The sequence below is a fragment of the Hyperolius riggenbachi genome, chromosome 1 (assembly GCF_040937935.1).
Source record: "Hyperolius riggenbachi isolate aHypRig1 chromosome 1, aHypRig1.pri, whole genome shotgun sequence".
Taxonomy (NCBI): domain Eukaryota; kingdom Metazoa; phylum Chordata; class Amphibia; order Anura; family Hyperoliidae; genus Hyperolius; species Hyperolius riggenbachi.
Window position 1 is genome coordinate 578,765,456 of NC_090646.1, and position 25,743 is coordinate 578,791,198.

A 25,743-nucleotide genomic window follows, 5' to 3' on the forward strand; every position below is an offset into this window, starting at 1 on the left:
GTTACTCTGCTTGTCTTGTGTCATATATTGGTTCATCGCCAATATATACGCATACTTGCGCATTTTGTTATTTTCCTTGTATTCGCGTGTTACGTTGATACATCAGTGTCGCTGATATATACGTACACGAACTGTTTATTTCCTGTGTTCAGTTAGTCAGCCTTCCAGCACGTTTTGGTAGTTTGCGCGTATCGTGATCACCCGTGCTGAGCTAGTTATCCTGTTCCTGGTCCTGTTTGTGGATTGCGTTCATCTCCGCGAGGAGATAACGAATCCTTCTGAATCCTGTCCTGTTTCAGTTTGTGGATTGCGTTCATCTCTGCGAAGAGATAGTGAATCCTTCTGAGTCCTGTTCTCTGTATCGTTCCAGTCCTAAGTCAGTGTTCCTGCTTATGTCATATATCGGTTCATTGCCGATATATACATATGTTAGTCAGACGTTACAAATAGTTTCATTGATAGCTGTAATTGTAATACGCTAGGAAATCATACTTATTGTATATTTATCTGTGTTACGTTCATCTATCTTGATCCTGCTATTTCCTGACTATCCTGTCCTGTCTTTGTGAGGCACGCCATCGCTGCATACGCATTGGCTGCCTCATTCCAGTCTGTTTTATTGTGGACGCTTGCTGTCACCAAGTAGTGGCTAGTTAAGCAAGCGTTCATTCTGTCTACCTGTCCTGATCTCCTCAGTCCTGGTTTATGCGCTCAGCGCTACTTTGCGCTGAGACGTTATTACGAAAGTGTTGTTTGTGGCTGTTCGGATCTGCACCGGCTCTGTGCACCACAATCTCCTATTGGTGTCAGTCCTCTCCTCCACTAAACTGGGGATATCCTGATTCCTTGTGCTGGTGTGTGTACCTCCTTCACGTCAGCTTATGTGTTGCATGCTGACTGTGGAGACTACACCTCCAAGCTTAACATTATGGTAGCCCCCTTACCAATCCCCATTGTGGGGGGGGGGGGGGGGTTTCCAGCAAAAATGACACTGTTTGTTATGGTTCCTGTTCCTTTAAGAAATTTGAGAAACTTAATTCTGAAACAGAAAATGAGTTTTTTTCTGAATGTACCAGGTTCCTGGCCAATCCTGAGCTCCAGGCTACTCCTGTTTCAACATGGGCCCCCCAGCTAATTTATGTTTTGTTTAACGGACATTTGTTCCAGTGGGCGTACGATGTCTTGGATCATACCAATTTAAAAGAGAGACCGCTGGAATTTCTAGCGTTTGTGATCCATAACTGGCTGCGCAAAACCGATTTGCCTAGCCCTTTTGATAAGCTCCTGGCAGCTTGTCAATCAGCTGCTCCTTCTACTGCCTACAAAAATAATCAGCAAGCAGATAATTGTTCTGATAACTTTTCTTCTGCTTTGAATAAATCACCTAAGGCAGCAGGGTCTAAAGCCAAACGTAAACGCTCCAAAAGAAAAGCGTTACAATCAGCGGAGTCGTTGCCCTTAGCGACTGCGCATCAGATCTGTAATGAGACTCCGCCATTAGCCGATAATGAAATTCAGTCACCATTCAGGGGAGTCAAATGGACCTATGAAACTACTAATGAACTTTCATTGCTAGCCAGGGAAAATAAAAGTTCTTGTTTAAATGAATTATCTGAATATGATTATGAAGATATATTACAGAGTATTGAACAGATCAATTTATTCGTGCAGCAAGGGAAATTTGCATACACTACAGTTCAACACTTGCTACAGGTATTGGAGATCCTTAGGAATAAGAAATCGGCCAATCACCTGCTAAATAACCCAATGTATGTTTCTGCCACTAACACATTTGCAAACTATGATCAGCTTGAATGCCCAGCTGTTAAATATGCATGGGATCCTCCATTTGAGAAAGGAGAGATGGAAGCCCTGGTCTATGAATGGAAGAAAGATGCAAGTTCATTTTGTCAGTTTTACAGTGCAAAAAGTGAATTAGTATTGAATGCATGCATTAAGTCTGCCTATAACCTAATAAAAACTGGTGTGTGTGGGTATGACTTTGTGGCTCCATTGATCGATGTGTGGAAAATGATTTTGGACGATTTTTATGCGATTCAATCAGTTGATACTAGGGAAGACACACTGTCAATTGAAGACTGTCCCACTTCTCCAGTTACTGAGTCCCTGCCATGTCTTGTGAATGTTCCTGTAACTCCACCCTGTACCATGGATAACTCAGTGTTACTTCCCAGTAAAACAGAAGCCACTGATACTTTCTTAACTTTGCCCTGCACAAATTTCTCAGCAGAGAATCCAGAGGTCCTGTTGACTTCTGAGTCCAGCCTAGCCAGTACTCATGAGTCTTTGTTCAGTGAAACAGACACCAGAAAAATCTTGCCTGTCTCTGCAAACACTTCTGCAGAAATTACCTGTGTTAATAAAGTTCAACTCCTGTCTGATCCAGCAGATGCCAATAGATGCACTACATTCGTTTCTGAGTCCCAGCAATCCTGTCTAGAAACCTCAGAACCCCAGTACCTGAATTTCCCAATTTTACAATTGAATAGTGCTTCAGATGCACAAACTTTGTGTCTTGATCTTCCTGTCTCTACACCTCGCTCTAGTTTCGTGAATAGCTCAGAGCATCTGCTATGTGAACCTGAAATCGTAGAATTATTACCTTGTTCAGAAAATGTTCCAGTAAATTTGCCCTGTACCATGAATTGTGCAGTAGATCTTCCCAATGAAGCTCAGGTCACAGAATCATTATGCTGTCCAGCAGGTGCTTCCATGGTTTTGCCCTGCGATATGGCCTGATCAGTGATCCTGTCCAGTGAAGCTGTGGTCGCAGAGTCTTATGCTTCACCCAGTACTTTGGATACTTCAGATCCTCTAGTAGAGGAGTCTGAGGCACTGCTTACTTCAGTGGGTGTTGCAGTAGTATTCACTTGTTTAGCAGCTGTTTTGGAATTACAGTCTGCTCTAATAAAACTTGATGAATCTCTGCCCAGTGAAGCAGAAGCTATTGAAACATTGTCTTTGTCAGCAAGTGTTTTTGATACCTTGCCCTGTACACAGTCTGATTTAGCTAAAGATGTTGAGTCCCTCTCTGATCTCACAGTAGTCAGGGAACTTCAGCCCTGTCCTCTGAATGTTTCAGAAGTATTGCCCTGTAACATGGATAATTCTGACTCGCTGGAAAAAATAATAGAAATCTCAGAATTTCAGTCCGGGTTAATGAGTGTTTCTGAAACCCAGCCCTGTATCCTGGAAAATTCTGGTTTTCTGGCCGGTGTGGCAGTAGTTCCAGAGTCCCCTTCCTGTCCAGTGAGTTTCTCAGTTTTGCCTAGTTCAGTGGGGATTGCTGCAATGCTGACTTGTTTTGCAGCCCTTCATGAGCTCCAATCCAGTGTATTTGATGAGTCTCTGTCTAGTCCAGAAGAAGCTATGGGAACCCTGTCTAGTTCAGTGCATACATCAGAAGATTTGCCCTGTCTTGTAAATGCCCCTGAACATGATCTGTTAATAACCTTGCTGGAATCAGCGACATCTAAGTCTGATCCTGCAGTTTTTAGTGAGAATCCAGTAACTGTGAAGTCTAGTCATGATGAATTTTTTTTGCCCAGTTCTGGTTTCGGTCCTGTCTTGACTGACTTTGAGGTTCGCAGTTCCTTGACATGCCCAGAGGTTTCTCTTGTGCTGGTGTGCCCAGATGTGCTTCGTATGCCAGAGTGCCCAAGTGTGTCTGTGTTAGCGTGCTCACGTGCTTCCCTAGTGGAGACATGTTCTGATGTTGCCGGTTGGCCTGCATGCCCGGAGATGGTTCTGGTCCCTAAAAGCCCTGATCTTGATGTTTGTCCTTGTGACCCTGACTCTGGAGTTGCCCTGGGTTCCATAGGGGTTCTTGATAGTTCTCCATGTGAGCCTAAGGCGCGTTCTGACCTGTGGGGATCTCTTTGGAGCTTCCAAGTGTTCTGGGAGATCTCTGAGGAAACTTGTCCTGGTACCTTGGACTGGTTCAACAGTGGGTTTTGTGTTGGTAAGGACAGTTCCGGTGGGCATTGCAAAGGCTTTGGCGTTTTTGGACGGTCCCTGGAAGGCGGTGGGTATCGCTCAGAGAGTTTCTTGGGTTTTTTTTCTGGAAGTCGTGGTTCTGATGGGTATCACACTGAGGCTTGTAGTGCTGACGGGCATGGTTCGGTAGGTTCTGGTTCCAATTGGTCTAGTTTTGGTGAGACTGATTCGGGAATTTGGTTTTGTCAGGCTGATCCGACCCTCATGAATTTTCAGTCAGATCAGTTTGCTGGATTTCCCACTTCTGATTTTTTGGTTTGGGTGGTTCAGGAGAAATATGTCAGTTTTTATAGGCGTCCAGAGGCCGCGTTTAAGGGGGGGGGGGGTACTGTTATGATCGCTTCTGCAGCGTTTATTGCTGACTGCAGTGGTATTGCAAACCAAGCAGTTCTAATGTCATTACATGCATTTGCTTGCATAGTTTGGTTTGCACTTAAACTAGTTGCTGATTCCATCTGCAGTCGCTCTGAAGTTAATGACAGTTTAATATGCTTTTGTGTAAACAAACATTGTCTGCTGCAATGGAGGGGCAATCCCTTTCCTGCAGGCTGCATATCATTGTCTGCCTTTTCCTGCTATCAGCCTGTGATTAATTACCATTCACTTGTGTGGGAATCTGCAGGTCTGCTCCCATTGGATGACCTCAGTATAAAGAACTGCTTCCTGCAATGCCTCATGGGCTACCATAGTCTCAGATTCTGTCTGTTACTCTGCTCATGCCCCACCTCGTTCCTAGTCCGTGTGGACTGCGCTGACTCCTGCGAAGGGGTCAGCGAGTCCTCCTAGTTCTGCTCTTGTTCTAGAAGTTGTTACTCTGCTTGTCTTGTGTCATATATTGGTTCATCGCCAATATATACGCATACTTGCGCATTTTGTTATTTTCCTTGTATTCGTGTTACGTTGATACATCAGTGTCGCTGATATATACGTACACGAACTGTTTATTTCCTGTGTTCAGTTAGTCAGCCTTCCAGCACGTTTTGGTAGTTTGCGCGTATCGTGATCACCCGTGCTGAGCTAGTTATCCTGTTCCTGGTCCTGTTTGTGGATTGCGTTCATCTCCGCGAGGAGATAACGAATCCTTTTGAATCCTGTCCTGTTTCCGTTTGTGGATTGCGTTCATCTCTGCGAAAAGATAGCGAATCCTTCTGAGTCCTGTTCTCTGTATCGTTCCAGTCCTAAGTCAGTGTTCCTGCTTATGTCATATATCGGTTCATTGCCGATATATACATATGTTAGTCAGACGTTACAAATAGTTTCATTGATAGCTGTAATTGTAATACGCTAGGAAATCATACTTATTATATATTTATCTGTGTTACGTTCATCTATCTTGATCCTGCTATTTCCTGACTATCCTGTCCTGTCTTTGTGAGGCACGCCATCGCTGCATACGCATTGGCTGCCTCATTCCAGTCTGTTTTATTGTGGACGCTTGCTGTCACCAAGTAGTGGCTAGTTAAGCAAGCGTTCATTCTGTCTACCTGTCCTGATCTCCTCAGTCCTGGTTTATGCGCTCAGCGCTACTTTGCGCTGAGACGTTATTACGAAAGTGTTGTTTGTGGCTGTTCGGATCTGCACCGGCTCTGTGCACCACAATCTCCTATTGGAGTCAGTCCTCTCCTCCACTAAACTGGGGATATCCTGATTCCTTGTGCTGGTGTGTGTACCTCCTTCACGTCAGCTTATGTGTTGCATGCTGACTGTGGAGACTACACCTCCAAGCTTAACAGAATGTTTCACAACAGCTGAGATTTGATTCCTGAAGCTTAATTTCCCATCAATCAGTACTCCCAGGCTGAGCACACAGTCTGAGTTGTTCAGGTCTGAGCTCCCTATCCTTAGCAGTGTTGGTTGAGACTGGGGCTGCTTTGCTGTTGAGCCCTGGCCCTCGATAACAAGAACCTCAGTTTTGTCAGCTTCAAGTTTTAGCCAATTATTATTCATCCATTCCTGAAGCTCAGCTAAGCATGCGTTTATTTGTGGAGTAGGGTCTGTGACGGCAGGTTTGAATGACAAATATAGCTTGGTGTCATCAGCATAGCAATGATATGTCAGGCCATGTTTTTGTATGATTTCTCCAAGTGGTAGCATGTATATGGTGAAAAGTAAAGGGGATAGTATTGCGCCCTGAGGTACACCGTATTTTAGTGGTACAGGGTTGAAGAGGAAGGGCCCTAAGGCTACCCTTTGTGTTCTGCCAGCCAGGAAGGAGTTGAACCACCGGAGAACAATGCCATCTATGCCACAGTACTCTTGTAGCCTGTTGAGCAAGATTTCATGATCGACTGTGTCAAAAGCCGCTGAGAGATCAAGCAAAATCAGGATGGAACATTGACCCTTGTCTCTTGCAATGAGCAGATCATTGCAAATATGGGTGAGGGCTGTTTCACAGCTGCGATATTTCCTGAAGCCAGATTGAAAAGGGTCAAGGATGTTGTTTCTGGAGAGCCCGGCTTCAAGTTGGAGGTAGACAGCCTTTTCAATAACTTTTCCCAGAAAGGGGAGGTTTGAGACAGGTCTGTAGCTGTTTAGAGCATCTGGGTCTAAGGATGGTTTCTTGAGTAGTGGCCTGACGATTGCTTCTTTCAGAGTAGAGGGAAACCACCCTTCTTGTAAGGAACCGTTGACTATTTTGTGGAATGCCGGTGTAAATAGTTCAGGGCATTTCAACATGAACTTAGTGGGGCCAGGGTCCAGATCGCAGGTAGTCTGGCAAAGGTTTGAGAGGATATCCAAGATGTCTTTTTCAGTGATTACCTTAAAATCAGACCATGGTGGTAGGCTATTTTTGCACCTGTCTTTGCACCTTTGTCTGAGAAGAAGTGGGCAAATTTCTCGCACAGTTCCTGTGAAGGTCTGATGCTGGATTTCTTGCAAGATGGATTGCAGAGACTGTCAACCGTGCAGAAGAGTTGGGCAGGTCTGTTGGCTGCATTTGCAATTTCATGAGACAAGAATAAGGACTGGGAAGAAAGAAAGTCATGGGAGGAGGGAATATAGGTGGCACTACGGAGGCTCCTGGGAGGAGATCAGCTCACTTTGATTTGTTGAGTGATGACAGCATTACCATTTCCCATGATGCATTAGGGGCTGGGTCAGGACAAAGCACGCTAGAATTTAAAATTAGTTACTATAGGTGACGCACAGCCTCCAGTGGAAGCCGGAAGTCCGGCGAAACCGGTCGAGGACGCATGTGCTGCGTCCCGGCCTCTACCCTCCTCTCACACGTGGACTCAGCATTAGTCTGTGGATTTTCTGGTGAAACCAGCACTCCAGCCTGACCCCATCAACCATTCTTGGGACACGTAAGCCAGTCCCTCTGGGACATGAACTTTGATCAGCTTATCTGCCTGATGCCATCATTTGGTCTGCATCTTAGCCACACGGAGCAGGCCGCCTTGACACAGCGTGCATTTTATGGCATATGTGCTCTACCCTTTGGCTGGACTAACATCTCTGCATGATTAGCGGCTGTGGTGAAGTGATCCTGCTGCTGTACTTTGTTGGCTTTGGCTTTGCATGGAACTACGCTGTTGGTAAATCAGGCTGATGCCAGACAGACTAATCATACCAATGCATTAATACCTGACCTGCTTGTTGCTAACCTGCACAAGGCTGGACCTGCTATGCTTTTTCAGCTGCTGATACGTTGCTTTAGCTTACTAACTTTGCCTCACATGGAACTCTAGGTTCATGGCTGCCTACTAACCAGTCCATTACCTTACAGACCAACTATACCGGATGTGCTGATGTTGTGCTATTGTGGTGTCTGCAAAGCTATATATTGGATCCATCAGAGGACCAGCACTTGTTGTTTCTCTTAACAATGATTTAAGTTCTGTTTAAGGACTAATTCGAGCATCCAAGAATTATGGGCATATTACCTTGCATCCTACCAACTAGGAGGGTGGCTGTATAGAGGGACCACCATTATTTGGATCAGTTTCTATAGCATCACTTATCAGTTAGCAGGGCTAGGGTAGTTAGCTGAGTCCGGGTGGGGATGCTAACTATTTGGATTAATAAAGTTTTTTTGATATAGTACTCATTTTTTGTGATTTGTGCTCAACCGGGTCATACTCACTTGCCCTTTCTATCTCTCTTTTTTTTTATAGTTACTATAGGGGTCCCAAGACATGTTGGAGGTAAAGCAGAAATTATTACTCCTTTGTGGTACCCAGTCCGATTTCTTGGTGACAGACATCCCAGATGACTTAAAGTAAACCAGAGATCTAGTTTTAGTAAGATTTGATACTTACCCGGAGCTTCCTCCCACTCTATAAACACGTCAAAGTCCCACGCCGTCCTCCCATGGTCTGCCGTTCAGCCTTGGTCTCTGGCTCAGTGATGTCAGGCCGGGTCTACTGTGCATGCACAGTAGGTCCACGAATGCACAGAAGACCCAGACTGAATGTGACTGAACAGCAGACCGCGGGAGGATGGCGTGGGACTCACGTGTTTATGGGGCAGGAGGAAGCCCCAGGTAAGTGTTAAATCTTAGTAAAGCTTGATCTCTGGTACACTTTAAAGGGCAACGGAACTGAGAAGAATATGGGGGCTGACATATTTGTCTCCTTTTATATAATACCAGTTTCCTGGTAGCCCTGCTGATGTATTTGGCAGCAGTAGTGCTGGACCACACCTTAAAAAAAGCATTCAGCTAATCTTGTCAGATCTAACAATAATGTCAGGAACACCTGATCTGCATATGCTTGTTCAGGGTCTATGGCTGAAGGTATCAGAGGCTGAGGATCAGCAGGATAGCCAGGCAACTGGTATTGCTTAAAAGTAAATAAATATGGTAGTCTCCATTTAGCTTTCCCTTCAGTACTTTTAGCCTTAAAGTAACTTATTTTTTTTTTTTGCAGTGTCATTTGTAAACATGATAAACACATCTATATCTGTTAAATAGATTCAGACTGTGGTATGGGTGGGCAATGGTTGCTTTACCAGTATGAGAGGCCTATGGATATATCCAGTACAGCCAGGGCCATTGTGCACCGCTAAGCTTCCCTACTTTGCTTCAAGGCCATTATAATGTTGTTCCAAATCAAGATTACAGGTTACAAGCTATCATTATAGTCTACGTTTCATACTTCTTGGACAGCACACCTATCTTGCTTCAACGGCTGTGCCAGGTCTAGCCTGTATGGCTGATTCACTTGACAAAGAGTGGTTTATCCGTTCGAAACGGCGACAGTCCGTTGTGACTAGAATTGGGCTGCAATGGAGGCGTAACCTATTCTGGAGGAAGTCCTCATGCCATTGTATGCAGCTAAGAGCTATACTTACTACCAAGAGCTATAGTTACATTCTGGGAGTCCGGATGTCATGGCTATTTTTATTCACTCTTTTTTGTGAATAAATATTCTGCTTTTTAAGAATTGGCAAGTGCTGGTCATCTTTACTTTTTTGCTTGCATCATTATAGTCTACTGCATAAATTGTCAGATGAGGATGTAGAAATCATTGCTGCGCTGCATAGCAACAATTCCATCCAAATACATGGGTATTATCACAACACTGTCTTAAAGCGGAATATAACCCTGCATTTCAACTTTGCTCTAAAACATTATTTACAGTATATCATATACAACCAGCATTTTTTTTTCTTTTACTAGACCAGCACTGGAAGGGTTACACAGAGCTTTAAAGTTCCTGGAGAGAACTGCAGACGCATCCGAAGCTTACATAGATACATTTTGTTTACATAAATGTATCTAAGTGTGGAATGTGACTCACTCTCTCTGACTGAGAAGGAGCTGGAGGAAAGCCAAAGAGTGTGTAACATTTATCACTTGTTACATTCTATTTAGTTAAATGTATCTATCTGAACGTCTGCATTTCTCTCCACAGAACTTTAAACCTCTGTGTTTAACCCTTCCAATGCTGGTCTAGTAAAAAAAAAATACTGGTTGCATATAATATGCTGTAAATAATGTTTTAGAGCAAAGTTGAAATGCAGGGTTATATTCCGCTTTAAAGAGGAGTTATTCAGTGTTTATAATGTAATTTACATCTGCAGCAGAAATACAATATTTTTCAAATATTACACTAAAGGATGTCAAAAGACCGGGCTCAGGTCTAGAGTGACTCTTAATTCAAGCTCAATGAGATAACCATTTGTGACTGACACTGGCCTTATCTAATGAAAGGTCACCCAATGCTGCTACAGGCCCCGGCTCTTATATGCCACGTGTGACAGCACAAGTCCTCCACATTACCATACACCATATACATCCACTTTCCCCCCAACTATATTACTGTGCTCACCTCCCAGTGATTGGCCGATTGTCGAGAGATGTGTGTTGGGGAATGTGAACTGTGACAGCATTGGTGGACATTAGACAGATAAAAGGTGTGCCATTATGGCTGAAATTACTACAATTCAAGTGTGCTTTATAGGATAAAGGAGCTTATATCAACTATGCTTAAAGAGAAACTCCGACCAAGAATTTAACTTTATCCCAATCAGTAGCTGATACCCCCTTTTACATGACAAATCTATTGCATTTCACAAACAGGCCATCAGGGGGCGCTGTATGACTGATATTGTGGTGAAACCCCTCCCACAAGAAGCTCTGGGTACCGCGGTACTCTGGGCAAACTGCCACAATGTAACAATGTTCACAGACAGGAAATGGCTGTTTACAGCTGTCTGTAACAGCCAGAACAGCTAGAAACAGCTACATAACCTGCCCACAGTAACAATGTCACCATGTAATAAATGTCAGAATGTGAATCTGGGAGAGGAAAGATTTTACAATGAGCAAACACTGACTAAATCATTTATACATAATTATTGTAAAAATGAAGCACTTTTTTTATTACATTATTTTTACTGGAGTTCCTCTTTAAAGCACTTATGAGGTGAAATATTTCATCAAGTTTTACTTACCTGAGGCGGCTTCCAGCCCCTAAATGTTATTTGAGTTCCTCAAGATACAGTTACTAGGTAGTGCCACGGCAACTGAAATATTCAAAGAGCAGGAAATGCTAGGTGGGTTGGAAAGATTTATTGGGCATACAAGATAAAGGGGTGGTACAGACAACGCATTTCACAGAGGATCAGCCTCCATATCCTCAGGTCAATTTGGGTTCCTCAGCACTGGAACGGTCCTATTTGGTGTCCTGCTGACTGCCTCTAAGGACTGCCGACCCTCGATGGGGTTGAGTACACGCCCACATCACTGGAAGTGTACTGCGCAATTGCTCTCTGTGATGTGATGTGGGTGCGTTCACACGTGCCAGAGCAGAAGACGGCGATCCTTAGAGGCTGCCAGCGGGGCACTGAGGATGACCTGATTTACGGCGAGGAAACCAAATGACTTCTAGGGCCTTTAATGAAGCCCAACTAATCACTTACTTAAAGGACTTCCGAGGCCAAGTGTTTAAAAAAAAGTTATGTACCTGTATAACTTTGGAGGACACGGAGGACGCCGTCCGTGCCCTCCGTGCCGTTCCCCGGGTCCCCGCCGCTTAAGTCCTTTAAAGTGGACCTGAACTCTTGCACTGGTCAGAAGGAAAATATAGAAATGCAGGCTGTGTGTACTTAGAGTTTAGTCTGTCTCATTCCCCCTCATCTGTGACTAATCACTAGTTGTAATTTGATCTCTCTGCTATGTCAGCTGACTGTCATGGCAGAAAAGCTCATTTGTAAACACAGGACGTTAACAATATGTCTGCTTCCATGAATGCAGGAAGTAGACACATTGCAGTTTTATTGCAGGGTTTGTATCAGCTGTAACAAAGAAATGTTTTTTCTTTAAAGGTTATTATGCTTGTTGCTTATCTTTTAGAGCAGAGAGGGAGTTCTGAGTTTAGGTCCGCTTTAATGAATTTCCCTATTAACGGCCGCCTGTACATATGTGAGGACTGACTGCGTGTTTCAAGAGTAACTGTCAGGCTGCAAAAGCTAATTTAAACCTCTATTCTCCTGTGTTAAACAGTTTAGAAGGAAGCCAAGAAGGCAATACTGAAGTTAAAAATCTCTCTTAGTTTTGATGTGTGCTGAACTGCAAGGATGTTAGACCCAAGCTCTTAAGAAGCATTCTGGGGCTCTCCCCTCGGCTGCTAGTGATAAGTTACAGGGCTCGTGTTACAACAGCAGCAGCTCACAGCAATGAAAAAACTCCCAGCAGAGTACACTGCAGGAGTCCGCTATTGTTCCTAGCCACATGGCTAATTAATATTCACTGCACAGTAGTGTTTTACATTACCGATCTTTTGTGAGTCTAATCATCAGGAAGCAGGCAGGACATGAGGACACAATTGGCTTCATAGGAGACAGACAAACATGGAACCTGCCATGAGCTGTCAGGAGCATCATTCTCTGCAAATACTATATAAATATTCTGTGAAATCCAAACGTGGACAGTGAAATGCATATGTAATGTAAGTACAGCCAATGTTTAGCTACTGATATATGTGTTTATTTTCTCTGAGACCCTATACCTAACAGCTACTCTTTCACACTGAACACGGGATCAGGAAGAGCAATAAAGGGTTGTTTGAAGAGAAAGAATGGTATAAACAAGCATCTTAAAAGCAAAGACTATAAGACCCTCCAAGCAGTTTGATGTTCCTGCCACAACAGCTGCAAATATTATGAAGACATTTAAAGGGAACCTGAGGTGAGAAACATAATGGAGGCTGACATATTTATTGCCTTTTGAACAATGCACATTGCCTGGCTATCCTGTTGCTCCACTGCCTTTAATACTTTTAGCCATAGACCCTGAACAAGCATGCAGATCAGATGTTTCTGACAAGATTAGCTGCATGCTAGTTCCAGGTGTGTGATACAGACACTACTGACCAGAAACATCAACAGGACTGCCAGGCAACTGGTATTGTTTAAAAGAAAATAAATATGGCAGCATCCATATGTATCTCACCTTAGGTCCCTTTTAAGGGCCTTGGGACAAGCATTGTAAAAAAAGCCACTAGAAGAAAATCCAGCCTAGAATAGACAGAAGAATAGAGAGAATGGTAGAGTAGAAGGAAGAGCCAACTTCCAAAGAGATACAAGTAGGGGTGCTTCTAGCCTTTTTCTTTTTGTCACTCCAGGCAAGAAGTCCTGTCATCAACCCCCCCCCCCCCCCCCCCAAAAAAAAAAAAAAACACTGCACACTAGAGAATATAAACCATGTGCCATATAGGGTGGATGCATAATACAGGGATTGTCTGAGATATAAACAACCCACCGATCCTGTCGCATTTTGTTGCACATCCCCTTCCTGCACTACCCCAGCTTAGTGTGTGAATGCAGAGTATGGTGCAGCAGAAGCTGTGCTCTCACCTCTCCACTGGAGTCCAGTGCTATGCTTCAGCCTGTCCACTCACCACATGCCCTAGCGCCCAGCATCATGAGGAGCGCCAGCACTAGAGGGAGCAGAAAACTGGCAGGATGGTCGCACAGGCATAACACAGGACTCCAAAGGGGAGGTTAGTGCCCAGCTTCTGCTCCACCATACTCTGCATTTACACACTGGACTGGGGGAGTGCAGGAGGGGGACGAGAACAAATTGAGGGACAAGGGGACAGAGGGCAACACATAGGGGGGCAGAAGGAGGCACAGTGGGTCGCACACAGAGCCAGATCATTCACAAGTTAACTTAGGCAGGTGTCTAGGGCCTGGAGAGAGTCTAGGGCCCGATTTATGCTAAACCCCGACAAATCTGGCCAAAAAAGCTAGATGGCCATCAAGTGTGGGCCAAAAGTCGTTGCTTGCCTAAGGCACCATTTCACTTTAATCCATCTCTGGACGCACAAGCAAGGGGGCAGAGGTGGCACAGGGGGACTGAAGGTGGTACAAGGAGACAGAAGGAGGCACAAAGGGAGATTAAGGAGGCACAGGGGGGCAGAGGTGCCTCATAGCGGACTGAAGGTGGCACAAGGAGACAGAAGGAGGTGCAAAAAACACCCTGTCTGATTGCACTATCCATTGCTTTTTGTAGTGTCACTGGTGTGAATAACAAAAGACTCCACTGATCATACAAAAACCATTATAGAAAAACAAATGACAAACATACCGGACCTTGCTAAAACACATACCAACGAGCCACAGAGCTTCTGGCAGAATGTTCTTTGATCAGAAGAAACAACTCTAACATTCTGGCAAGTCACATCAGCTCTACATCCACAGACCACAAAGAAAAGGATGCCATACATACTGAGACATGCAGAAAGCTCAGTTATATTTTGAGGTCCTTTTCTGCCCCTGGAAAAGGGTGTCTCAAGTAGGTGCACAAAAGTTGTTTCAAGACTGTCAAGAAATTGTTGAGTGAAACTTACTGCCTAATGTTATCATTCTCTATCTCAGTCATAGGTTAAGGATTTTCCAACAGGCCAAAGACCCGACCCAAATCTGATCAGAGAGGGATTATCACTGCAAGCCACTGCCAATAGATTTGAATACATCTTACCTTAAAATCTATAAATAATGTATGGAGCTAGTGTGCAGGGCCAACTGCCGAGCCCCCAGGTCTTACCCCATCTAGAAAGGTGCCCACACAGGCCCATGCAGAGTGTTGGTAGCAAAGCACACACTCACCTTTCTGCTGGCACACTGACGAAATCTTTCTGGCCGGTCAGTGATCAATAGTTTCGATATTATAGCTGGCTGGCCATGTTGTCACATGGATCTCTAGCAGATTCGATTATAAGGATGAAATGTGCCAGAAAAATCAACAAGTGTATGTGCAACTTTGCTCAAGTAGAGTTTACTAAAAAAAACTAGACAAATGACAATTTATATTGTGCTTTTCTCCTAGCAGACTCAAGGCAACTAGGGTGTTAAAATAAGCTTGGGGCAGTGTGTGTGTTAAAGCGGTATTGTCACCATAAAAATCATATTTCAACAGCAACTGGTCTGAGTGTATTCAATGATAACGATGCTAATCCTGCATTCAAAACTTGCAAAACTTTTCTGCTGCTATGGTTTCAAGTTATCACAGACTTTAGGAGCACTGGCCCTTTAGTAGTCAGTGCCAAACAGTTGAATGCTGGGAGTTCTTTTTATCTATAATATATTCCTCCTCTTCTATTTATTTCCCTGCCCAGCTGCTTTTCAGAAACACCCTCTGATCACTTGTGTTTACAAGCAAGGCTGAGGAGACTCAGCTATTGGAGGAGTAAAAAGAGAGAAAAAAAAAAAAAGACATTGCAGTTGCTAGTATACACCTCAGTGGGAGTGTCTGAAGACTCTGGGAGGAGGGCAGCTAATGAATACACAATGAGCAAGAGAAGGAAGGGGGGAGAACAAGAGTCAGGGAGGTTATGATGTCAGCATTAGCTTGGCAAGATGGCCACTGCCTAGAATAGGATTTTCTGTTTTTCCATAAAATTCACAGGAATCATTGCGTGGCTAGCGCAATACATCTGTTATGTAAGTAGAAGTAGTATTTATCTACTTATATATGTGTTTTTTCATTTTTAGGTTAGCACCGGTGTCGCTTGTTCTTTAAAGAGGAACAATAGTGAAGAAATGTGACTGTTTGCCCATTGTAAAATCTTTCCTCACTCCGATTTATATGCTGAAATTTATCACAGATGACAGCAGCTTTAGTACTAGCAAGTGATCTCTCCAGAATATTGGTTTCTGAGAATTCCAAAGCCAATACAAAATATACCTAGCTTCCCAGAATGCTCTGGGGTCGAGAATTACGCATATCTAGTCAGCCTAGGCTAAGCATCACTGGGAGGGCAGGGGTTAAATACAATACACAGCAATATATAAATATAGGAAGTGTTTCTGGGGCTGAAGCCATGAAAATGAAGGTAAAAGTGGGTATCCTGAATGTACTGCATTCTTCTATAGGCAGTTATGGTGCCTCTTTAAAACTTGCTTGAGTAATCAGGAAATCTGGTAAATTCTCAAATTCCCTCCATCTTGGATACAGAAAGCACTTAAAAACTGACAAAAGTTTTATTCCTTCACCTTTCCGTTAAAATAAATAATTAAATAATCTAGACATTGGCTTCAATTCATCAAAGGGTGTTCGATAACAAAATCCCAGTCCTTAAAATACCGCATTCGGTATTTTACACTTCACTGTGCTAATTCATCAATATTTTCCCATGTGTGGTAGAGGTTCATTAAGTTACCGAAGTACTACGGCTTCAGTTCATCAAAGGCTGTTAGATAACAGCAAAGTGGTGCAGAGCAGCTTGGAATGTCTCTGTGTTGTTACAAGCTGATAACAATAGAAGGCATCCAGACATCCCTTTACATGTAAAGGTGTTATATTTACTGTTACTTATACTGCCTCTGCTGCTCTGAATCTGTCCATCAGTGTTTCTTAAAGGAATACTTAAGGCAAAAAAAAAAAATGACATTTACTCACCTGGGGCATCCCTCAGCCCCCCCGAAGCTGGATGGTGCCCTCGCAGCCCCGCTCCGATCGTCCTGTCCCCGCCGGCGGCTACTTCCGGTTCGGCGACAGCCGCCGACAGGCTGGGAACGCGGCTGGAGATAATCACCGAATGTGTTAGCGAATGTGGTAACCTTGATGAATTAACATTTACTGACATTTGCTGACATGTGTTGAGCACAGGTCGGTAATTTATCTCATTGCTCTGTCATTTCAGCTTCTCATTCGGTAACAGCTTTGCTGAATTAACATTTTCTTATGGCCCATACTCACGAGGGACTTTTGTCGCCTCAACACGCGGCCGCGCGTGTTGCGGCGACAGGTCGCCCGTGAGTATGGGCCGCGCGCACCCCGAACTGTCGCCCGGAACGGGCGCGCAACCCGAACTGTCGCCCGTCGCTGATGTCGCCAGGCGATTGAAATGTTCAATCGCCTGGCGACAGTCGCCGCCGCAACTCCGCCGCAGCTGTCAATAGTCCGCGTGAGTACGCGGACTAGCAACAGCAACCTCCATTGGGATACGCATAGCTTCCGGCGGGGGGAGGAGGAACGTCGGCGATAGCTTCCGTCGCGGCCGCCGGTCCCTCTTCCGCGTGAGTACGCGGAGGGACGAGGCTACTTTTGCTGCCCGTGAGTATGGGCCATAAGTGCTCCGTTAAGTCAGCTGTTTTCAGCATTACCGAATGCGGTAATGCTTGATGAATTGAAGCCATAGGCTGGAGTTCCACTTGAAGCAAAACTTGATAACAATAAAAGATACATAATATAAATAAATTACAGATGAAGAGAATGTTGCTACAATGTAAGCGAAGCATTACAAATGTAGGCTGCTCTTCTCCATAGCAACACTAGAAGCCGGCATTAATATGGAAATAGCAGCACATCAATGGCAAGTTTGCACTTTACAGACACCGATAAAGAAACTCTATTATGTCAGATAATGCATTTACTATAGCGTGATTTAAATAAACGCTGTAGACCGCAAACATGTTCATGCTAGATAGACTCTGTGAAGGAGAACAAAACACACAGACATTGATGTCTAGATCTTCAGAAATGCAGAAAACAGCAGCAGGTCATTTATAAATGGCTTCAGCCAAAAGCCTGGACTGTTGGCTAAATGTGATTTTACTTAAAGCGAACCTTAACTGCGGCATAAAATTTTTTTTAAAAATCTTGCACTGTGCATGTGCAGGATGGCGACGTGAGTACACATGCCCAGCGCTGTGCAGGCACAGTGGCTCGGTGACTGGCCAATTTCCGAAAGCGAAACTAAGCCGCAGTGGGGCATCGGATGATCGTGGCTTAGCGGTGCAGGCACCGGACGTCATCAGGGGCGCAGTAGAAGCCCCAGGTAAGTGAAACTTTTTTTTGCAGCAGCAGCAGCAAAGGTTCACTCTTTTTGAGCAACGAGCGATTGTTTCCATGATCTCGCAATGTGGGTACAGGCACGCAATTACATGAATGGCAACACACGGAGATAACGACCATCATTGTGGATCTTTTGGATCCCTGACAACTCCTGACAATTACCACAACTACTTGACTTCCCATTCACGCCAGTCATGTGCCGTTACGTGTACCCGCCTGCAGAAAGATGGACTGGGGAATGCCCGTCGTTGGGGGACATCGCCGGGATCCAGCTTCCTGGGTTGTCAGGTGAGTATGCGGCTTAAGCCTAACCATAGCCTTTACTCACCATGCTGCCAGTTTACAAAATGATACAATGGATTTGTCTTTATCTTTCAGGTTTTACATTGTGCAAAATGACAGGTCAACTATCCCCAGCCACAGTGAGTACAGCTAGTGTTTGAATTTGGCATGGTTTGGGACCCTAAGATAGGTATTCAGTACCATTTCAGCACGGAACAGCAGGACGGGATGTGTGTCACTGAGCTCAGATACTTTCTCTGTCCAAGCTGGAAGAAGGAAATATTGGACAGAAATATTGGATTGAACTGAAATACAACCGGTCCAGCTGTTCAGTGCTGAATGCGTGTGTTTGGGTCCTGAACATTGTAATGCCAAATTCAAACAACAACACTAAATACAGCACTATCTCTTCTAAAGGTTTGAAGAAGCAGTCAATTTCCATCATGGCTTATTCGAATACAATTTCCTCAAGTGTTTTTGTATTAAAGAGGTCCACTGCGTTCATCCCAAATAGTTCATAGATAGAACATCTTTACATCATCATGAGTTAATAGGCCACAGCAAAATAATTGTGGAAATATGTTTTGAGTAAATTATAAGCATTCACAAATTCAATTTGAAGCTGTGCATGCCAGCACTTCTGCACCTATCCATACAGGCTTGGAACCTTGGTCTCACGAGTTTCCTGTAGGTTGTGGTTCTGCTACTGCTCAATACTATGGGCCAGTTCGCACTTAAGCGATTAGTGGATGATTCCCAGTAAATCGCTGAAGTACTATCGCTCTTTAAAGCGCTAGCGCAATAGAAGGTGCATGGCGGTGATGTCACTGCCGCGATTGGCGCTGATCGCGGGAGATTTGTGATTAGCGCCAATCTTCGTACCTGCATTACTTTGCCGCGATTCTGGAGGTATCGCGGTAGAGTGCTTAATAAAGTGCTGATCGTGATCGCTCTGAATCGCGGAAGTGTCCAGTGATTTTTACCATGCTAATCGCGCTACCGTTTTGCAATTTGTAGTGTGAATGGGCCCTATCTTCCAGGTAAAAGGAGCCTGAAGTGAGAAGCAAAAAACGGCTGCCATGGTTTAAGAAGGTTCTGAAATTACATTTGTCCTGTTACACTGGTATTCTATTCATCACTTATATAAGACTTGCTACAATTACCGTAATTATTAATCAAATTCTTATTAGTATTTGCCATGTTCATTTTGGGATGTGAAAACAACAGTTTTTTTTTTTTTGGGAGGGACCCAGAGTCCACACACTTATCTAAGAATAAGTAAAGTAAGCAGGGAGGGCGTTATAATTTGGTTGCACATCAGTGAAGTGGATAACTGACCTTCACATTAATGGTACCAGTTATCCTTTAAATGCTGGTGATAGACATGCAGTGTATTGGGGTAAAGGTTACGGTTAGGTGAATGGACGGGTTATAGATGGTGGGTGGATCTGGGTCTTATGTAAATAAGTGGAAATTTTCTGCATTTTATCTACATTTCTGAAGCACTTAGGATGGATCTACTTTTTGAGGCAATTTTGCCATATCACCATAAAAGCAGTCTTAAAGGGAACCTAAACTGACCTTCTAAAAAAAAAAAAAAAAAAAAAGAAGTTTCTACTAGCCCCCTGCAGCCACTGTGTGCCCGTGCCGGGACAAACCGATCCTCTAGTCCCCGGCAGCGAGTTTCATTTTTGCCGACTGGGCAGTCGATGGTCACTATGCCCCAAGTGTACTTGATCCCGCTTCCGGCACCAGGAGCAAATCTCGCAGGATAGTCCCGGTGGCAGGAGCGTGATCAGTGGCCATCATCGGCAAAAAAAAACCAGCTGACTGGCTGCGGTGACCGGAGGACTGGTTGGTCCCGGCGCGGGCACACATCGGCTGCAAGGAGCAAGTAGAAGCCCTAGGTAAGAGAGACTTTGGGGGGGGGGGTTGACAATTTAGGGTCATTTAGGTTCCCTTTAATCTATTTTACAGCATCAATGATCTTCAAACAGTACATTAGAGTCCCAGTTATCCTAAACTCAACTAACCAGCGATCTCATACAACCAGCACAACTCCCTGGCAGTACTCACAGAGGTGAAGGCCAACTGCTTAGGCTGTTTGTGAGCTCTGCTGTGCTTAGAGACTGGATTCCACCACTCCCCAGAGTTAATTTATTTTCAATTATTGTATTTTACTTTTAGTATAGAGTTCATGGTATGTTTATAGAGTGGAGTGTAGTACTGTATTAGCTGGGCCTATTTTAACATTGACTCTGAAGCATCCAGAAAGCACTTATCCAGCATCAGCTGATCCCTGTCAGTGCAGCATAACTGAGGCTCTACTGTACTACCAAACACTTTATATAAGACTGAAGCCAATAGCAAGCCTGTTTCAATCTCTTTCCACTAAATGTGTAATTTGAGCCTGAACGTGAACAGACAAACCAATTCCAATACGTTCCTTCAGGAGGGTCCTAAAAACAACAGATATGTTGGTAAGAGTTTTCAGAGCCTATGCATTAGAGATGGTCAGTGAGAGGCTAATTTTCCTGCCTTGCATCAGGATGTATGCAGCTTGTAACTGGGCCAATCCAAAGTGGCAGAAAGTGTAATGGATCGGCCCAATCACAAGCAGCCTACAGTGTGCATTACTTTTGCATGCAAACTGGGAAAAAAAATCCCTACAGTCCATGTGTGGCAAGCAGAGATGGTTAATGAGATGCAAATAACTCCAGCATGCATCCACCTTAAAAGACAACTGTAGTGAGAGGTATATAGAGGCTGTCATATTTATTCCCCCTTAAAGGGATACTGTAGGGGGGTCGGGGGAAAATGAGTTAAAGTTACCCGGGGCTTCTAATGGTTCCCCGCAGGCATCCTGTGCCTGCACAGCCACTCCCTGATGCTCCGGCCCCGCCTCTGGTTCACTTCTGGAATTTCAGACTTTAAAGTCTGAAAACCACCGCGCCTGCGTTGCCGTGTCCTCGCTTCCCCTGATGTCACCAGGAGCGCACGGCGCAGGCACAGACCATACTGGGCCTGTGTAGTACGCTCCTGGTGCCATCAGCGGGAGTGAGGACACGGCAACGCAGGCACAGTGGTTTTCAGACTTTAAAGTCTGAAATTCCAGAAGTGAACCAGAGGCGGGGCTGGAGCATTGGGGAGTGGCTGCGCAGGCACAGGATGTCTGTGGGGGACCATTAGAAGCCCCTGGTAACTTCAACTCATTTTCCCCTGACCCCCCTACAGTATCCCTTTAAGCAATACCAGTTGCCTGGCATCCCTGTTGATCTATTTGGATGCAGTAGTGTCTGAATCACACCAGAAACCAGCATGCAGCTAATCTTTCAGAATGTTAACCGTGGCGCCCCAATCAATTGTAAGTATAACGCATCCAAACGCATCGCATCCAAACAGTCAGATATACACAGTTCACACAGCGCAGATATACTTCTCTTGATAGATATGTCTCTCCACTCCTCCCCCTGTGTGCACTCAGCGTGCAAAAAGAGCAAACAGGGACAGGAGCGGGCAGCACGGATACAGGATCGAGTAGAGGGGCCTAAGTACCAGATAGGGTGGGAAGCGATACCAGCCAGAGAGGGTCCTAAGTGGATTGGGACCCTCTTTAAAGGGAACCTTAACTGAACGGGGGTAAAGAGTTTTACATACCTGGGGCTATTACCAGCCCCCTGCAGCAGTCCTGTGCCCTCGGAGCCGGTCTGGAATCCTCCGGTCCCCCACTGTCACTTAGTTTCGTTATTGACGACTCACCAGTCGGCCGGCCGCCATGCGTATTATTGGACGCATTCCTTACTGCAATTAGCGCTGTTGCGGACCGCAACGCGTACAAAAATACGCGTTGCCACATATCTACGCGTGCAGAATGCGGCAACGCGTATGTTTGTACGCGTTGCGGTCCGCAACTGTGCTAATTGCAGTAGGGAATGCGTCCAATAATACGCATGGCGGCCGGCCGACTGGGGAGTCGTCAATAACGAAACTAAGTGACAGCGGGGGACCGGAGGATTCCAGAGCGGCTCCGAGGGCACAGGGCTGCTGCAGGGGACTGGTAATAGCCCCAGGTAAGTGAAACTCTTTACTCCCGTTCAGTTAAGGTTCCCTTTAAGTAAGTGCCCATCCTCGAACTGTTTATACCTGCCTTTTATCCAGTAATAAATTATTTTATATACTCCACTAAAAGCCTCCCTGTTTGCTCTTTTTGCACGCTGAGTGCACACAGGGGGAGGAGTGGAGAGACATATCTATCAAGAGAAGTATATCTGCGCTGTGTGAACTGTGTATATGCAGCTAATCTTGTTAGATCTGACATTAATGTCGGAAACACCTGATCTGCTGCATGCTTGTTCAGGGTCTATGGCTAAAAGTATTATGCTGGGCATACATGGGTCGACACCTCCTTATCAATCGAGCCGCTGATGGCTCGATTGATAATATCCTGCAGGTCCGATGACCTGCCGGATCGATTTCCCGCACAATAGCGGGGAATCGAGCGGAAGATAAGGAAGCGCCCACGGGGACGAGCGGGAATCGATCCGGGTGGCCGCGGCGGGAGTCGAGCCGCCGGATCGCTCCGTGTATGCCCAGCATTAGAGACAGAGGATCAGCAGGACAGCTAGGCAACCGGTACTGCACAAAAGAGAAAAAAACATTGCAGCCTCCCTACAGTTGTCCTTGAAACACAGATTGTATGCTGCTTGGAAAATGGACCAATATCATGCATTTCCTAGAGGATTTAGGTTAGCCAAATCAAACATTGCAAACAAGCTGGAATTTTGAGCATGCCATTGACCACCAGCAGAGGGCAGCAATAGGGCGCAGCATTAGCACACAAAACACAAGGGAAGGGGTAAGATCCCACTGAATGGGCGGTGACTGGATTGTTTTATTACTTACTGACAAGCTGGTGCTGTTTGGCAGATACTGATTCTGTTCTCCCAGAAGTAAGTCTATGACAGGATGGCGGCCATTTTTTATGGTAATTTCACTTTTCTGGTCATGAATGGTTGGCCTGGGAACATGTATAAGAAGAATTGAGCAGAACAATAACATAGTATCTCTTTTCTCCATAACACGGTATTGGTTTATTAGTTAGAGTCAAATAGTAATCCCCAACTAGAATTTGGTTCATCAAAATCTAATGCTGGGCATACACGGGTCGACACCTCCTTATCAATCGAGCCGCTAATGGCTCGATTGATAATATCCGACAGGTCCGATCAACGCGCAGATCAATTCCTCGCTCGATCCTCGCGGGCGGACAATAGCGGGAAATCGAGCGGAAGATAAGGAAGCGCCCGCGGGGATGAGCGGGAATCGATACGGGCGGCGGCGGGGACGCGGCGGGAGTCGATCTGGCGGCTAATCGAGCTGCCGGATCGCTCCATGTATGCCCAGCATAAGAAATGTACAGGCATCTGTATCCACCAATCCAATCAGATTTCACCTGTTAATTTTCTAGGGGAGGTAAACAATTTCCAGTCTAGCAGATTACTGTGTAGCAGTAGCATGTGTATCACAGCAGCTTTACCTGCATCAGGACTCAGCGGAGTCCAGTCACAAAACTTATCTTGTGAATTCTCTCTCCTTATGTTTCACCTCCTCTGTAAAATAACTCTCCAGTGCTTTCCAAGCCAAAACATTACTCTAAAGTGGTTTCCAATCATGCACAGCGATACCGCGATCAACGGCAGAAGTGCATAGACAGCAAACTCTACCAATACTAATAGGTAGCCAGATGTGCCCCCAGTATTATGTAGCCCGATGTACGCCCAATATTGGGACAGAGGTGTGGCTCCTGTGTAGGTATCCAGGGTGCAGAGGTATCCTACCCAGGACAGGTAACCAGAGATGCCCAATATAAGTATAGAAGTACCTTTTGTGTAGGTAGTGGAAGGTGTCTCCATCTTTCCCCCTAAGCTCCTCTTAGCATAGGTCGCCCCCTCCCTCCCCCCATCAGGGTATTGCATTGGTGTCAGTGGACTCTCGATGACTAACATACCTCAGATCACCACCAACCAAAAAGACAGAGTACCCACACTGTACACTTCACATGCGGGGACTGACCAATTATGAATTGCTGCATGTCCGCGGTCACTGTGCGCCTGCTTTCTCTCTTTTTTCGAAAACTGCTGATCTGCGGTCTGAGTGACAAGGAAGCACCGGGGCAGGCATGGTGGTGCAGCCCTAGGGCAGGTGTGGTGGTGCAACACAGGGGCAGGCATTGCCACCATAGCACTGTGGCGCCGATAGCAAATGCCATGCCTGCACCCCTCTAGATACGCCACTGACTAGACCTCATTCAACTTGTATTCTGTACCTATCCACACTTCCTCCAGACTCTGGGACCTTGATTTCTAAATTAAATGCTCAATCCACTTTCATCTGAAAAGAGAACTTTGGACCACTGAACAGCAGTGCAGTCCATTTTCCTATCAGCCCAGGTAAGATGCTTTTGATGCTGTTTCAGGAGTGTGGTTCAGGAGTGGCTTGAGACAAGGAATATACGACAGTTGCAGCACATGTCCCGAATACATCTGTGTGTGTATGGTGGCTCTTGAAGCACTGTCTTCAGCCGCAGTCTACAATATTGAACTTTTCCACAATATTCCAATTTTCTGAGATTCTGAATTTGGGGTCTTCATTGCGGGCAGGTCATAATCAGCAAAATAAAAATAAATGCTAGAAATAGATCACGTTGTGTGTAATGAACCTTTTTTGAATTACTGAAATAAATGGCCTTTTCAATGATATTCTAATTTATATGTAGTACACTTACTAGTGCATCTCAATAAACAAATAAAATGCCACTTTACTGCACACATCATAAACACAAACAACTTGTATATTGGGTCAATGTAGGACTCTGCAACTCCTTGTTCGATCAGTGTTGGTTTATTGCTGGGTTATTGGCTACATGGACCCATGATGTAAGTGATTTGTGTTAATGGAGTCTGCAATAATGTGGCTTTTTACTTGTTTATATGGGGTACACTTAAAGAGGAGCTGTAGTGAAAAAAATGTTATGAATAACATTTTTTTTTTTACAATATTAATTTACGAATTATTTAGTCAGTGTTTTCCCATTGTAAAATACGTCCTCTCCTCGATTTAAATTCTTAAATTTATCACAGGCAGCAGCATATTTAGTCCTGCCAGGTGACCTCTGTAGAATGTTCATTACTGAGAGTTTTATGCACAGAGGGAGATATTGCTTGCTTGGCAGTTGGAAACAACCGTTATTTTCCCAAATTGCAACTATGTTCATAGACCGGAAACTGTCAGGGCCATGGCATCACACTGTGGGAAGAGTTTCATCACTATCAGCCATACAGATGTCCCTGATGATCTACTCAAGAAAAGGTAAAGATCTCTCGTCGGAAAGGAGATATCTGTTACCGATTGGGATGAAAAACAAAAGTTATCTTTCTTAAAACAGAAAGCATCCTATACTGTACAATAAAACCTAACTGTCCCTGCGTCATCCTTCCCCTGTCTGTGGATTTTTGTACTGCGCATGTGCGCAGTACAGACAACAGTTGGGACAGGAGGACGAGATAGGGAGTCGGGCGGGTGCGCGAGCAGCATGCAGAGACCTAGAGCCTGTTTTTAAACGGGTTTAGGTCAACTAGTTTGCAATAATTCAGGTTGGAGTGCGCTCCGAGATGTCTCCCAGTGCATCACTGCTGAAT

The 25,743-nt window shown here is 44.9% G+C and overlaps 1 protein-coding gene across 4 annotated transcripts in view; it reads right to left on the reverse strand.

Moving 5' to 3' along the window:
• The window catches only part of MSH3 (mutS homolog 3), a 246,423-nt gene that overhangs the window by 38,402 nt on the left and 182,278 nt on the right, over positions 1 to 25,743 (reverse strand). For all 4 annotated transcript variants that reach the window (XM_068247988.1, XM_068247981.1, XM_068247994.1 and 1 more), the window contains exon 19: positions 22,949 to 23,063. In XM_068247988.1, coding sequence (XP_068104089.1) covers positions 22,949 to 23,063 — 115 coding nt within the window. The remainder of the gene's footprint in view (positions 1 to 22,948; positions 23,064 to 25,743) is intronic.